Raw genomic sequence first — 16807 nt, forward strand, 5'->3', positions numbered from 1 at the left:
TGAATCCAGGGACACTTTTCAATTTGAATAGGAATGATAGGATTTTGCCAGGGGACTGATTTGTAAATCTGGGGACTGTCCATGGGAAAACGGGGACGTCTGGTAACCTTATCCTATACCCTTTTAAAATGTGGCTCTTTTCTGAGTAGGGTGTTATTGGGTGGTTGTTTTTATTCTGATTATATATGTTGCGATCTTTTCTGTGAACTGCCCTGAGACCTCCGGGTATAGGACGGTATATAAACTCAATCAATCATCATCATCATCATCATCATCAGGGGTCAGCAAACTTTTTCAGCAGGGGGCCAGTCTACTGTCCCTGAGACTTTGTGGGGGGCTGGACTATATTTTTTGGGGGGGGGAATGAACCAATTCCTATGCCCCACAAATAACCCAGAGATGCATTTTAAATAAAAGGACACATTCTACTCATGTAAAAACACGCTGATTCCCGGACCGTCCACGGGGCGGATTTAGAAGGCAATTGGGCTGGATCCGGCCCCCGGGCCTTAGTTTGCCTACCCATCATAATCGATGGGCCACTGCTCTGATCCAGCGGGTTCTTATGTTCTTATGACTTGATACAGACCTATGAGTTCACTGAACCTGTGCAGGAAAAAGTGGGGCTTGTACCCCCAACTTGTTATTAGAGGAGCAGAGGTACCCTGGTACCACAAGTTCTAGGGAATAGTAATTGGCACCTTGTACTTCTGTTCACATACATTTTCCACGGAAATTTACCAAAGCCCCAGATCTGTACCAACAGGCTAAGAGTTTCCTGGGTGTTTGGGGCAGGGCAGGGCAGGGAACAATAACCCTCTTACCTTCCAGTACATGAAGCTAACCGGGTCTACAACCGTCGGCTGAATGATCTCTCTGCCGGGGAAGATGCCCCACGTTACGGCGTTGGGTTGCATTTCATGCGCGTTGGTGATGTTCTCACCCTACCGACGGGAAACAGGAAGGTGTTTAGAAGGAAGAGAAAGAAATGGGGCGCATGCAGCCTGGAAACAGCTGCATCACGGTTTTGCATACACCTGTTAACTTGCTGCCAGGCCTGTACAGATCTCAAGATGCGGGTGGCGCTGTGGTCTAAACCATTGAGCCTCTTGGGCTTGCCGATCAGAAGGTCGACAGTTCGAATCCCCACCACGGGGTGAGCTCCCGTTGCTCTGTCCCAGCTCCTGCCAACCTAGCAGTTCGAAAGCACACCAGTGCAAGTAGATAAATAGGTACTGCTGCGGCAGGAAGGTAAAGAGCGTTTCCATGCGCTCTGGTTTCCGTCACGGTGTCCCGTTGCACCAGAAGCAGTTTAGTCCTGCTGGTCACATGACCCGGAAAGCTGTCTGCGGACAAATACCGGCTCCCTCAGCCTGAAAGCGAGATGAGCTCCGCAACCCCATAGTCGCCTTTGAATGGACTTAACCGTCCAGGGGTCCTTTACTTTTTTTCTTTTTCTTTTTTACAGATCTCAGGCCCAACTGAACAGGCTTGGCCCAGTACACCTGAAGGAGCGTCTCCACCTCCATCGTTCTGCCCGGACACTGAGGTCCAGCGCTGAGGGCCTTCTGGCAGTTCCCTCGCAATGAGAAGCCAAGTTACAGGGAACCAGGCAGAGGGCCTTCTCGGTAGTGGCACCCGCCCTGTGGAACGCCCTCCCACCAGATGTCAAAGAGGAAAAATAACTACCAAACTTTTAGAAAACATCTGAAGGCAGCCCTGTTTAGGGAAGCTTTTAATGTTTAATAGGTTACTGTATTTTAGTGTTCTGTTGGAAGCCTCCAGGAGTGGCTGGGGAAACCCAGCCAGATGGGCGGGGTATAATTAATAAATTGTTGTTGTTATTCCTTCCTGCATCCAGCCGGGTGAAGTAAACCCAGAAAACTCCTCCAGGGGACGATATGCTCGGCTGATCAGATTCTCTGGCTAAACAGGAGGCACTGAAACTGGGCCACAAGGAGGAGCCATGAACCCAAAGCCAATTGTCCTAGCAGAGGCTGAACAATTCTCAAAATATTCTCCAGAGATCACAAGCAGAGGGTTTGCTCCCCACATCCGCTCTCAGTTCAAGCATCCCAGGTTTCCACGGAAACGTTTTCCCTGCCAGCCTACCAGAGGAAGGACCAGTGTCGGATTAAACCCAGTGGAGTCTCCTAGGCAGTCAGAACCCCCTCACAAATTATCTCCCAATTTTCTTTCAAGATCAAATCAATATTATTTTGATCTGTTGTTGAGGGGCCCTTAGGCTCATAGGCCAGTGCCCAGTCTGTCTATTTGGTAATCTGGCACTGAGGAAGAACACACCTTGACATTGACAATGTGGTAATTCACTCGCTGGCCGTAGTTCTTCAGCACTGTTTGGAGGGCTCTGACGTTCTCGCTGGAGGTGAAGAACTCCAGGTAAGCCTGGAAGGAGTCGAGAGAGGAGGTGTTGACACCAGAGAATCCCGGCAATGGCACAATTTATACGTTTAAATTAACTTTGGGGGGGGGGGAAGCAGAGGTTTTTCTATTAGGAATTGTAGGTGCCGATATTCCAAGGGAGCAGAAAATACTTTTTATGTATGCGACGACAGCCACCCAGTTGTTACTGACCCAAAGATGGAAAGAAGACAAAGTCCCTAATAGGGAACCCAGAACAATGGCGTGCAAGGCCTTATATAGACATTTTAAATTCCCTGCCCTGTCACTCAAGACCACCCCTCCATACATCATACATACATCACAGAAGAAGTGTAACCCAAGACCACCCCCCACAAACATCATACCCACATGACAGAAAAGGTGGTCTACAACAGAAATTTGAATGCTGTTGTTTTTCCTGTCTGCCAGGTTATCTGATTGCCTTTCCTGGTAGTCTGCCCATTTCTTTGGGATGGTGATTACCCAATTCCTGAGACAATGGGAAGGTTCCCTCACCCCCTCCCTCCTTGCAGAGAAAACATTTGGTCAGTTTGGGAGTCAAAATGGTTTCAGGACAGTCTTCCTGTGCTGATCTATGTACGTGCTTGGTTGGTACATTTATGAACATTTATTATATATATATATATGAGACCTTAAATTTTACTATTACAATAGTACTGCTTGGCTGTCCCTTTATTGGACTGTGATTGTGTTAAATCAAGTTTGCTCTACTTCAGTGTTTCTGCTACCATGTGGAGCAGAGCAGTTTAGAAACAGCAACAATGATTGCCTCTCTGAAGAAAAAGACCCTCCTCCCCGCCCCCCAGTTCACACTGGGATTAGCTTTGGGGCACTGAGCAAAAGTCTCACTTGACCTTAATCTTATTTGGATTAAGAGAGAAGGGAGATGGTACCAAAAAAATAATAATTGAAGAAGTTGATCCAAAACCTGGATATTATTAAGGAATGCTTTTTTTGTTGTTGTTTCATCGAAAAGGTAAACTGGATAGACTGGATTTCTCATTGTGGTCAGAGTTTTAAAAAAGGGGGAAGGGGTGTGTGGCGAAGATCAAGAGGCTGCTTTCGAAAGCAAGACAAATAATACAAGCACTCTGGTGGCTCACTGGGAGGGGAGCAATTTCGCAGCGGGGGTCCCCGTTTAATGGGGGCTGCCGACACAGCGCCCCATGGGCTCAAAATGAGAGCTTTTGAAATCCAAAGCCCTGCAGCCTTTTGTCTCGCAAACGGCGGATCTGCTAGCCCCCTGCTAGCATTGCTTAATCACCCCACCGCTTGCTTTGTAGCCAGCTGGCACTGAGGTTCACAGCTCCCCCCACTATTTACTCGCTCATTGTAAGGGGCTTGTCACACGCGTGCACACACACACACACACACACACACACCCCGCCCTGTCCCCACACTTCAATATTTCTGAGGCGGGGAATCTTTATTTTCCTCCACTGCTTCTGACACCTGCCGGCACCGAGTGGCCAGACTTCTTTGATTTAGCCGGCCTTGGCTACGCCCTGCCGTTTGAGAACTGCTTGGGCCAAGTTACAGCTACAGATCAACCTTTCAAGCTAAAGGACGAGGAAAGGAGCCATAGCCCAGTGGCAGAACACCTGCCTGGCATGCAGAAGGCCTCGGGAACCAGGTTGAACCCTCAGCATTTCCAGGTCTGCCTGGGAGAGAGTCTGGTCTGAAACATCAGAGAGCTGCTACCAGTCCGCATAGATGAGACTGAGCTGGACAGAGCAACAGCCTGAATAACACAGTTATTCAGAACTGTGTTTTATACAGAACACAGTTTCCTATGTTCCAGTGTCTAAAGAGAAGGGTTGAAAGGACCTGTTGATGGCATTTTACCATTGCACTTTGGAGAGTGCATTATGGTCTGTGTGTGTGGTTTGGGAAAAACGGGAAAAACAATGCTGTCCAAGGTTGTAAAGACTGCGGAGAGAATAACTGGCTGCACTCTTCCCACCTCGGATCAAATCTATGCTGCCAGGTGCCACAAGAAAGCAGCAGAGATAGTGCAGGATAGTGCGCACCCCAGAAATGATCTCTTTCAGCTTCCACCTTCTGGAAGAAGGTACAGGGTTATAAAGACTAGGACTAGCCGCCTGAACACTTACTTCCAGGTTTTCGGCGTTTGAGAACCAAGGCGTTTGAGAAGCAAGGTACCACTGTATATGACTTCATGTTAAAAGACAACTAACTTCCTGTGTTCCTATCTCTACTGAGCGATGTATACCATTTCCTGAAACCGGACCCTGAACAGCAGCCTATACACATGTCAAACAAATCTACCTTCCTAATTTGCCATAGCACGCGACTTGGAATCACAGAACTGTGGAGTGGAAGGTACCCCAGGGGTCATCCAGCCTGACCCCCGGAAGTGCCTAAAGCTTTGCCACGAAAGGCAGTGTGGTTCTTCCTTTCACACAAAAACGCAAGCTTGAAGTTAACACACACGATCTACGCAAGAGGACGGAACTGCTTGGACTGGGAGATGGGAGGGAAGGGGAGAAGAGCATAATGTCCCCAGGCATGTTACCTTCTGGAAGACGTAGCCTCCGTCGGGACCCCAGCCCACAATCGGGTCGGTGGAGGGCTTGCCATTGATATTCGGCTGGGAATTGATGGTCAGGATCCCTCTCCTGTTCACCTTGGCCAGCTCTTCTTTCATAAGGTTGGTCTCGGGCGCCAGAGGATCATCGTTCCAAGGCAGGCAGGTCACCTATGGCGGGGGGGGGGGGGGGAGAAAAACTATCAATATTTTGAAAGGGGAGAGGGCAGCTTTCTCCCATGCTTCCAAATCCCCTTAAATTTTAAAATTCCTTCCCCGTTATACCTCAAGCAGACACACACACACGTGTTAACCACAACAATAATTTATTTGTACAGTGGTACCTCAGGTTAAGTACTTAATTCGTTCCGGAGGTCCGTTCTTAACCTGAAACTGTTCTTAACCTGAAGCACCACTTTAGCTAATGGGGCCTCCTGCTGCTGCCTCGCCGCCGGAGCTCAATTTCTGTTCACATCCTGAAGCAAAGTTTTTAACCCGAGGTAATATTTCTGGGTGAGCGGAGTCTGTAACCTGAAGCATATGTAACCCGAGGTACCACTGTATATACACACACACACACACACACACACACACACACACAGTGGTACCTCGGGTTACAGACGCTTCAGGTTACAGACTCCGCTAACCCAGAAATAGTACCTCAGGTTAAAACTGCCTCAGGATGAGAACAGAAATCGCGCAACGGTGGCGCAGTGGCAGCGGGAGGCCCCATTAGCTAAGGTGGTACCTCAGGTTAAGAACAGTTTCAGGTTAAGAACGGACCTCCAGAACAAATTAAGTTCTTAACCCAAGGTACCACTGTGTGTGTGTGTTTTATTCTGTTTTTATTTATATTGGAAGGTGCCCAGATGGATGGGGTACAACAACAACAACGGAATAGGACATTCCCCATTTTCACTGGAGAAATATTGGAGGGTATGTGAGGCTTGTGTCAGGATGGCCACACTTGTTCACCCCGTATGTGGAGGTTCGTGGGCCAGGGTCCTCCCTGAATTTCTCACCTTGTGCCCCTCCTTGTTGGGCTCTCCAGCGATGTAACACCTGAACACCTCGAAGACGCTTTCCTCGCTGGTCAGCTCCTCGCCCCACATCTTCAGCAACTCGTCCCTGGGAGATTTGCTCTTCAGGTAGAAGAGGTAATAATCCTTCAGCTCCCCAAAGGCGGGGGAGGATGAGTTACCCCTGAGGGTTGCGGGAGAAAAGGCGTGTTAGGGCAGGGCAGGAACAAGCCCCCTTACGGGCAAGATGGCCTCCCCCCACATTCGCCCACTTGACTGCTTCCATCAGCAGAACTGTTGCAGGGGCCACATAATCCCTGTTCTAAATTTATAAGAAGTCCATCTTTTAGTGTGGCAATACCCAAACTCTGGAACTCCCTGCCTATTGACATCAGGCAGCTGCCTTCGCTGTACTCTGTGCTAGAAACATTCCTGAAGCCCACACAGAGGTTTAGAAAACTGATGCATATTTCAATCTGTTTTTAGCCAGTTGTTAATAATAATAATAATAATTTATAATAATTTATTATTTATACCCCGCCCATCTGGCTGAGTCTCCCCAGCCACTCTGGGCGGCTCCCAATCAAGTATTAAAAACAGCGTTAAATATTGAAAACTTCCCTGAACAGGGCTGCCTTCAGATGTCTTTTAAAGATAGGATAGCTGCTTATTTCCTTCACATCTGAAGGGAGGGTGTTCCACAGGGCGGGTGCCACTACCGAGAAGGCCCCCTGTCTGGTTCCCTGTAACCTCACTTCTCGCAATGAGGGAACTGCCAGAAGGCCCTCAGTGCTGGATCTCAGTGTCCAGGCTGAACGATGGGGGTGGAGACGCTCCTTCAGGTATACAGGACCGAGGCCGTTTAGGGCTTTAAAGGTCAGCACCAACACTTTGAATTGTGCTCGGAAACGTACTGGGAGCCATGCAGATCTCTCATAACTGGTGTTATGTGGTCCCGGCAGCCACTCCCAGTCACCAGTCTAGCTGCCGCATTCTGGATTAATTGCAGTTTCCGGGTCATCTTCAAAGGTAGCTTCAAAGGTTAACTTGAGCTCTTGAAAGTCTTACATTATCGCTGTTACATTTTTCTTACTGATAAATTTTATCGTTTTGCCTTTTTTACAAACCGCTTTGAGGCTTGTTTGCTTTTTTATTTTTTACAGTCAAGTGGTGTATCCATTTCATGAAATAATGAATCGAACAAGGGAATAAAACAAGGAAATCTGCCCAGAAAATATAGGGTCTTTTCTGGACTTGGGAGTAGACAACCCTATGGGTTTCAGCCAACTAGGTTTTACTTAGGGTAGCCCCGCTGAAATTAACAGGCCCAAGAGATAAGTCATTCCATTAACCTATCAGTTAGTCTATTAGAGGGAAATTCCCAGGTGTCAAAAAAGACTATTTATGTAGGCTACTACTGCAGCCCATGTCTTGTTAGCCCAAAAATGGAAAACAAGTGAGGTCCCAACCAAAGAAGAATGGCAACTTAAACTGATGAAATGTGCACAACTTGCAGATTTAACATATAGAACAAGAAGAACACTGGAAAAGGTTTACTGAGTATATGGGTGAAAATTGTGTTCATTTAAAAGCGCTGACAGCATTAAGATAAATTCAGCAGTGTAAATAAGTTTTGATGGATGTAACAACGGATTACTGAATGGTTTAGTTTATGTAAAATATGCAGGGTGTATGGTATGCAAAATGAACCACAGAAAGAGAAGAAGGGATGTCACGGATTTAAGGTTGTTTAAAAGAATATTTTGAAATGTAAAATTTAATAAAAATTATATATAACAACCTCAACGGGTCTATAACCATTGCATCTTCTGTTTTAATTCAGATACGCCTCCCATCGCTTCCCAGTTCAACCAGTTCTTTCCAGAGGGATACATCCACCTGCCCCCCCCCCCCGCCACACTCACCAGCGGCCATTAGGAAACTCATCCCATTCCTGAGTTCGGTAGATGTAACTCTTTGGCCTGGAGGCCCAGAAAATGGGTCGGACATCTTCAACTCGCCGTTTGGGGTGAGCACTGACCGCCCAGGGCAGGGAACGCCTTGCAGGGGAGGGAGAAGGAGGGAGAGAAAATGAAAACATATATTTGCACCTATACTTGCGTGCTGCGTCTTTTTCAACACTTCCCGGTAGCTGACACGTGTTTTGTTCCCCCTGAATTAAAAACTGAAGGGATGGCTCATTTTTATATCCAGCAAGTGAGTCAGTGTGGTTGTAGGGGTTGGACTGGGATGCAGTAGGCCAAGTTTCAAATCCCCACTTGAACCATGAAGTTCATAAGGGGACCTTGGGCTGGTCACTGTCTCTCAGCCTAGCCTACCTCGCAAGATTGTTGTGGGGATTAAATGTGGGGGGGGGGCTGTGTGCAAAAAGTGGGATATATACACAAGTGAATAAATGAGGTTTACTTTTACAGCATGTAAGTAAGGAAGAATTAATTGCACCCTGATGTATGACTGTTGTTTTTTTAAAATCATTTTTATTGATTTTCCAATAAAAACAGCCAATCAACATATACGCATCATAATCTGATGAAAAACAATAAATTAAAATTTAAAAAGTCCAAATTGTAATTATTAATTTTTCCGGGCTCCCCATAGTCTGGACCTCTGAAGCATATCTCCAAATCTTCGTTCCTGCCGCTTCTCGTTGTTTTCATGTTTTCCGCCTTCTGATCTTAACACTTTAAAGTTCTCCGTCTCTGGTGATGTATGACTGTTTTGAGCATGCCTCATAACTGGGAGAAGCTAAGCTCAGGGGAGAACAGTGGCAGGCACAGAGACAGAAGAATTAATCTCCCACCCGAGGAGATTGCCTGTTCTGTCTTTGTGTTGGGAGAGACTGAACACTCCAGAGAATTACACATTCCTAGCACAGGCTGACTGGTCAAAGCAATCTCTCGCTGAGACAACTTGTATGCCTGGCCCCACTTGCAGGAGAGCTGTCCGTGGTTCTTAACCCAAACCTTAGACTGCTCTCCAAGGTGCTGTTGCCTGTTCAATCAGGAATTTCTAGCCTACCCTTGCTTGGGCCACCAAGCAACTGGTGGTAGAGAATCGCCCTCTGCTCCTCTTCTGCCAGTCTGCTGGCTAGAAGGCTGATTTTTAAAAAATATATTTCTAGCCTTCACGTCCATGAAGGCTGCAGAGGATGGAGTTTCCCTTACCCACAATACAGCAATACCCACAAGCTAGCAAAGAATGTGGCAAGATGGATTCCTTTGGGTTCAACGAGGGAAAAGAAGATAAACAGATTCTAGAAAGGATGGGCAATGTTTAAAGAGTTCTGGAAGGTCAGACAGAGGGGGGTTAGATATACAGTAATTTGTTGTTGTTGTTTAGTCGTTTAGTCGTATCCGACTCTTTGTGACCCCCTGGACCAGAGCACGCCAGGCACTCCTGTCTTCCACTGCCTCCCACAGTTTGGTCAGACTCATGTTTGTGGCTTCGAGAACACTGTCCAACCATCTCGTCCTCTGTCGTCCCCTTCTCCTTGTGCCCTCCATCTTTCCCAACATCAGGGTCTTTTCCAGGGAGTCTTCTCTTCTCATGAGGTGGCCAAAGTATTGGAGCCTCAGCTTCAGGATCAGTCCTTCCAGTGAGCACTCAGGGCTGATTTCCTTCAGAATGGATAGGTTTGATCTTCTTGCAGTCTATGGGACTCTCAAGAGTCTCCTCCAGCACCATAATTCAAAAGCATCAATTCTTTGGCGATCAGCCTTCTTTATGGTCCAGCTCTCACTTCCATACATCACTACTGGGAAAACCATAGCTTTCACTATACGGACCTTTGTTGGCAAGGTGATGTCTCTGCTTTTTAAGATGCTATCTAAGTTTGTCATTGCTTTTCTCCCAAGAAGCAGGCGTCTTTTAATTTCATGACTGCTGTCACCAGTCATACCTTGGGATAAATATGCTTCAGGATAAGTATTTTTGGGTTGCGCTCCGCAGCGACTCGGAAGTAACAGAGCGCGTTACTTCCGGGTTTCGCAGCTCGCGCATGTGCAGACGGTCAAAATGACGTCACACGCATGTGCGGAAGCGGTGAAACGTGACCCGCAGATGTGTCTTACCTTCTGTTCAGGATGTGAACGGGGCTCCGGAACGGATCCCGTTCGCATCCCGAGGTACCACTCTATTCTTTTTGAAATTCTGTTGAAAGCATATGAATATTGTCCTTAAAGATCATAAATATATAAATAAAAAGGGTCCACCCAATAAATAGCTCAGTTGGTTAGATTGCGGTGCTGATAATGCCAAGGTTGTAAGTTCGATCCCCATATGGGACAGCTGCATATTCCCGCATTGCAGGGGTTTGGATGAGGCCCAATCGCCTTCTCAATCCGGCCCGCAGACGGTCCGGGAATCAGGATGTTTTTACATGAGTAGAACGTGTGCTTTTATTTAAAATGCACCTCAGGGTTATTTGTGGGGCAAAGGAATTCGTTCATTCCCCCCCCCCCAAAAAAATATAGTCCGGCCCACCACATGGTCTGAGGGACAGTGGACGGGTCCACGGCTGAAAAAGGTTGCTGACCCCCGGACTAGATGATGCTCAGGGTCCCTTCGAACTGTACAATTCTCTGATTCCACACAATACCTTTCCTTATTACTTTCCTGGCTTTTTTCCTCGCTCCCCTTTTCTCCCTCCCTCTCTCTCCTTTACTTTTTTATTTCCTGTTTGCACATACTCTATTTCGGATTTTGACAGCAATTGTTTGTTAAACCTCCATCATAACTCGATGCATCTTTGGAAAACTGTGCAATTATTGACCGGAATCTTGTTTGTTTCCATCCCTGCACTTGCATTGTTTACAACAACACATAAATAAGTTGGTTTTCCTTTTTTAAAAAAAGATGTTGCAAGCTACCGTATTTTTCGCTCTATAAGACGCACCCTTTCCCTCCTAAAAAGTAAGGGGAAGTGTGTGTGCGTCTTATGGAGCGAATGCAGGCTGCGCAGCTATCCCAGAAGCCAGAACAGCGAGAGAGATCGCTGCACAGCGCTCCCTCTCGCTGTTCTAGCTTCTGACTTAGTCACGCTCTGTCCCTTCCCCCAACTCCTGGAAAAGCCCCCAAGAGCCACGCTGCCTTTAAAGAGCCATGTGGAGCTCTTGGGGGCTTTTCCCAGAGGAGGGAGAAGGGCAGCATGTCTCCCTCCTCAGGGAAAAGCCTGCAAGCGCTGCACACACGCTCTGTGGGGTTTTGCTGCTGAACCATCTGAGTCAGTTTCAGATTCAGAACTTTCATCAGTGGGTGTGGGGTTTTAATGCTGTTTATCCGCAGTCTCTTCACACGCTCCACGCGGCTTGTGAAAGGGAGCACTGAGCAGAGCCTGGGATGCATTCAGACTCTGCTCAGCGCTCCCTTTAAATAATGTTCTTTTCCTTGCATTCCCCCTCTAAAAACTAGGTGCGTCTTATGGTCAGGTGCATCTTATGGAGCGAAAAATACGGTAGTTAACTTTTGAAACCTGCTTTACGAAGACTGGCTCTCTTAGTAATAGGAGAAAAAATGGAGGTGCTCACCTAGGGTCTTCCTTCCAGAGACCCAGGTGCTTGAGGACCTCCATGGTGGCCACTTCCCGGTTCAGGGTGTAGAAATGCAGGCCGTGGACCAGGCCGCTGTCCAGCAGCTCCCGGCACATGGTGACGGCCAGCTCAATGCCATAGTTCCGGATTGCCGCGTCGTTGTCCTTGATGGGCTCTATGACGTCCTTGATCTCCTGTGGCACCTCCAGCTTCGAAAGCTTCACAAGCTGGCGTAAGGAATGATAGCCCTACAGCAGGGTGGGGCGGGAAGAGAAATTATGGGTTGGATCGAATGCTAGCCATGTTCAGAGTTGGGGCTGCACGATGTCTGGTACTGTATTCATTCATTCATTTATACCTTTCAAATTTATACATTTCACAAATTTTATACATTTCACTGATTTTACAATCATTTTGACATTTCAGAACTTGATTTCCTTCCCCCCTCTTTCTGTGGCTCCTTAAATTTATTTTTAACATCGTCTGCATATCCAAATCAACTAAATTTGCTTTAAGTATATACTCCTATAAAACTGCAGGTTATTACAATAACCCTGCCAGTCTGTTTATTATTTATCTGTAAATATTCAATAAACCATTTCCATTCTTTTATTTAAAAAATGTTGATTTCCTATTCTTCCGGTAAGTTTCACCATTTCTGCATATTCCATAAGGTTTTGTATCCATTCTTCCTTCGCTGGGACTTCTGCTTCTGACATGTGGTTTTCAACATTGCAATATATCCCCATCTGAATATCGCAATATACTGATATATCACAATGTCTGAAATAAGGATGGAACTATGTAGAGGCATTAGCCAGCTTCACTGTTTTTCTTGCGTTGACAATTTTTGCATAGTACACCCCCACACCCCATGATTCGCAATATATGCCTGGTCAAAAATGATGAAACTGGTATCATGCTTTGAAACCGGTTTTGGACAACGTATTGGCTAGCCCTAACACGCATCATGATTCGCGATATATTGCCAGGTCAAAAGCTATGAAATCGATATCACAATATGGACTTCTTACTGGCTTTGGATGATATGTTGATACAGTGATACCTCAGGTTAAGAACTTAATCCGTTCCAGAGGTCTGTTTTTAACCAGAAACGGTTCTTAACCTGAGGTGTGCTTTCGCTAATGGGGGCTCCTGCTGCCGCTGGGCTGCTGGCATGCGATTTCCGTTCTTATCCTGGGGCAACCACTTCCTGGTTAGTGGAGTTTGTAACCCGAAGCATCTATAACCCAAGGTACCACTGTATATCGCCCAGCCCTACTCAGATCATCATGATGATCAAATTATTAATTATTATTGTTTCAAGTCTCAAGGCAGTTAAAAAAAAGCAAAAAGTTTAAAACACAAAAAACAGCAACATATATACATATACACACACACACACACACACACACACACACACACACAGTTGTGCCTTGGTACTCGTATGTTTTGGTTTCTGAATGCCGAAAACCTGGAAGTGTTCCGGTTTTTGAACATTTTTCGGAAACCGAATGTCCAATGCGGCTTCTGCTTGAGTGCAGGAAGTTCCTGCAGCCAATCGGAAGCCGTGCCTTAGTTTTCTAATGGTTTTGGGAGTCGAACAGACTCTTGGAACGGATTAAGTTCGAGAACCAAGGTTCCACTGTATATATATATATATATATATACAGTGGTACCTCGGGTTAAGTACCGTATTTTTCGCTCCATAGGGCGCACCTGACCATAGGGCGCACCTAGCTTTTACAGGAGGAAAATACGGAAAAAAATTTCTGAATCAAATGTTGCACTAAACTATTTAAAGCAGCAAAGCGGGCGGCTCCTGTCCGCTTTGCTGCTTTAAATCGAGCCTCAGAGGAGGGTAAGAAGGGGAACCATGGCTTATCTAAGTCCAGTTAATAATGCTGAGCCTGACTTATGGCCATCGAGATTAGCCTGGCCGTCTCAGTGGAAATCTGGGGTGGACTTTCAGTGGTCAAAGTGTGGTTGTGTCTTTCTGCCCAGCATCTATTTCCTGCTGTCTTTGCCCCCTGCACCCCCGCACCCTGCTTCGAGGGAAGGAAGCGGAGCCATGGATCCTCTGCTCGCAACTGCAGTGGATTCCCTCCACTTTGAAGCAGGAAAGTGGGAGAGGAGCTGCTTACACGAGTGTAAGCTGCTCCCCTCCCACTTTCCTGCTTCAAAGGGAGCCCAGGAGAAGGGAATCCGCTGCAGCCGTCAGCAGCGGAGAATCCATGCTCCCCTTCCTTCCCTCCTCCGTAGTTGTTTTGAAGCAGGAAAGTGGGAGAGGAGCTGCTTACACGAGTGTAAGCTGCTCCCCTCCCACATTGCCACTTCAAAGGGAGCCCGGGAGGAGGGAATCTGCTGCAGTTTCCCCCATCTCCCGCAGAAGCCGCGCGCTCTTTAACGGGGCTGCGCGGCTTCTCCTGGCTTTTCTGGGAGGTGGGGGGATTCCCCCACCTCGTAGAAAAGCCCGCAGGAGCCGCGCAGCCTTTAAAGAGGGCATCACTCTTGGGGGCTTTTCCCCTAGGAGGGAGAAGGGACTGATGCGGCCAGTCAGGCCCTGCCCTTCTCCCTCCTGGGGAAAAGCCCGCAAAAGCGCACGAAGCTTGTGTGCGGCTCTTGGGGGCTTTTCCCGCCTGCCTCCCCCCTGCATTCGCTCCATAGGATGCACACACATTTTCCCTTGCTTTTTAGGAGGGAAAAAGTGCGTCCTATGGTGCGAAAAATACGGTACTTAATTCGTTCTGGAGGTCTGTTCTTAACCTGAAGCATCACTTTAGCTAATGAGGCCTCCTGTTGCTGCCACGCTGCCGGAGCACGATTTCTGTTCTCATCCTGAAGCAAAGTTCTTAACCTGAAGCACTATTTCTGGGTTAGCAGAGTCTGTAACCTGAAGCATCTGTAACCTGAAGTGTATGTAACCCGAGGTACCACTGTGTGTGTGTGTGTGTGTGTGTGTGTGTGTGTATATATAAAGACTAAATATAAGGAGAGCCCTGCTGAATCAGGCCAATGGCCCATCTAGTCCAGAATCCTGTTCTTAGAGAAGCCAACCAGCTGCCCTGATGGGAGAATCCCATAAGCAGAACCCAAACACAACTCACCTGTATGGGGAATATCCCGGGCACAACAGGGCAGGTGATACCAATAGCCTGGCAGTCCTTCAAGAACTTGAGGAAGGTCTCCGACCTAAAGAACAGCTGCGTTATGACGAAGTCGGCTCCTGCGGACACTTTCTCCTTCAGGTGCCTCAAGTCTTCCTCGTAACTCTCTGCTTCAGGGTGTCCCTTGGGGTAACCTTCAGGGCCAACGATAAAGACAGGGGAATTCAGGGGTAGAGGTTGGGGTTTTTTTGTTTTCCAAAGGTTACATATTATTCGAATGCTACCCAGCTGTGCAGGCAGTGAGAGATTTTACTTTCTTGGGCTCCATGATCACTGCAGATGGTGACAGCAGCCACGAAATTAAAAGATCATAGAATCATAGAGTTGGAAGAGACCACAAGGGCCATCGAGTCCAACCCCCTGCCAAGCAGGAAACACCATCAGAGCACTCCTGACATATGGTTGTCAAGCCTTTGCTTAAAGACCTCCAAAGAAGGAGACTCCACCACACTCCTTGGCAGCAAATTCCACTGTCGAACAGCTCTTACTGTCAGGAAGTTCTTCCTAATGTTTAGGTGGAATCTTCTTTCTTGTAGTTTGGATCCATTGCTCCGTGTCCGCGTCTCTGGAGCAGCAGAAAACAACCTTTCTCCCTCCTCTATGTGACATCCTTTTATATATTTGAACATGGCTATCATATCACCCCTTAATCTCCTCTTCTCCAGGCTAAACATGCCCAGCTCCCTTAGCCGTTCCTCATAAGGCATCGTTTCCAGGCCTTTGACCATTTTGGTTGCCCTCCTCTGGACACGTTCCAGTTTGTCAGTGTCCTTCTTGAACTGTGGTGCCCAGAACTGGACACAGTACTCCAGGTGAGGTCTGACCAGAGCAGAATACAGTGCCACTATTACTTCCCTTGATCTAGATGCTATACTCCTATTGATGCAGCCCAGAATTGCATTGGCTTTTTTTAGCTGCCGCGTCACACTGTTGGCTCATGTCTAGTTTGTGGTCAACCAAGACTCCTAGATCCTTTTCACATGTAGTGCTCTCAAGCCAGGTGTCACCCATCTTGTATTTGTGCCTCTCATTTTTTTTGCCCAAGTGCAATACTTTACATTTCTCCCTGTTAAAATTCATCTTGTTTGTTTTGGCCCAGTTCTCTAATCTGTCAAGGTCGTTTTGAAGTGTGATCCTGTCCTCTGGGGTGTTAGCCAGATGCCTGCTTCTTGGGAGAAAAGCAACGACAAACCTAGACAGCATCTTAAAAAGCAGAGATATCACCTTGCCAACAAAGGTCCGGTTAGTTAAAACTATGGTTTTCCCAGTAGTGATGTATGGAAGTGAGAGCTGGACCATAAAGAAGGCTGATCGCCGAAGAATGGATGCTTTTGAATTATGGTGCTGGAGGAGACTCTTGAGAGTCCGATGGACTGCAAGAAGATCAAACCTCTCCATTCTGAAGGAAACCAGCCCTGAGTGCTCACTGGAAGGACAGATCCTGAAGCTGAGGCTCCAAAACTTTGGCCACCTCATGAGAAGAGAAGACTCCCTGGAAAAGACCCTGATGTTGGGGAAGACGGAGGGCACAAGGAGAAGGGGACGACAGAGGATGAAATGGTTAGACAGTGTTCTTGAAGCTACCAGCATGAGTCTGACCAAACTGCGGGAGGCAGTGGAAGACAGGAGTGCCTGGCGTTCTCTGGTCCATGTGGTCACGAAGAGTCGGACACGACTAAACAACAACAACACCCAGCTGTGCAAAGGTGTGGCTCGTGCATAAAAGGCAAATACTGTTGCTCTTGTGTTCGAACCCTCTTGGCCGTTTCCCCACAGCGATCTGAGAACAGGACTAGCTGGGCCTTTAGACTGATCCGGCAGGCTTTTATTATGTACCAAGACCAGAGTTAAAGTTGGTTCACAGAGCAGATCTCTATCCAGCTCAGATTCTCACATTCCTTTAGTAATCCTTGCAGAACTGGCATGTGCGCACAGGCACCGCCAGTCTCTCTCTCTCTCTCTCTCTCTCTTACCTGCCACACAGATGTCAAAGTAATCCTCAAACTCAGAGCGGATGTGCTTCACCAAGTCAACAGCGTAGTTGAAACCCTCAACCTCCTCTTGCCACTCTTCCCCAATGGGGTCTGTGGGGAGAGACAG

The 16807-nt window shown here is 47.4% G+C and overlaps 2 protein-coding genes across 5 annotated transcripts in view; one reads left to right on the forward strand and one right to left on the reverse strand.

Moving 5' to 3' along the window:
- C8H1orf167 (chromosome 8 C1orf167 homolog) overlaps nt 1–16807 on the forward strand; it is a 145435-nt gene that overhangs the window by 46814 nt on the left and 81814 nt on the right. For 2 of the 4 annotated variants that reach the window (XM_053401082.1, XM_053401080.1), the window contains one exon: nt 1469–1490. In XM_053401082.1, coding sequence (XP_053257057.1) covers nt 1469–1490 — 22 coding nt within the window. Of the gene's footprint in view, nt 1–1468; nt 1674–16807 lie in introns of those variants that run through there. The other 2 variants (XM_053401083.1, XM_053401078.1) reach the window with 1 other exon arrangement.
- Nucleotides 1–16807, reverse strand: part of MTHFR (methylenetetrahydrofolate reductase) — a 37142-nt gene that overhangs the window by 1364 nt on the left and 18971 nt on the right. The window contains exons 4-11 of the mRNA XM_053401088.1: nt 16681–16791; nt 14648–14841; nt 11538–11788; nt 7917–8051; nt 5995–6175; nt 4961–5143; nt 2305–2406; nt 825–944 (exon numbers count right to left, since the gene is read on the reverse strand). Of these exons, the coding sequence (XP_053257063.1) occupies nt 825–944; nt 2305–2406; nt 4961–5143; nt 5995–6175; nt 7917–8051; nt 11538–11788; nt 14648–14841; nt 16681–16791 (1277 nt within the window). The remainder of the gene's footprint in view (nt 1–824; nt 945–2304; nt 2407–4960; nt 5144–5994; nt 6176–7916; nt 8052–11537; nt 11789–14647; nt 14842–16680; nt 16792–16807) is intronic.

Source organism: Podarcis raffonei, chromosome 8 (genome assembly GCF_027172205.1).
Source record: "Podarcis raffonei isolate rPodRaf1 chromosome 8, rPodRaf1.pri, whole genome shotgun sequence".
Lineage (NCBI taxonomy): Eukaryota > Metazoa > Chordata > Lepidosauria > Squamata > Lacertidae > Podarcis > Podarcis raffonei.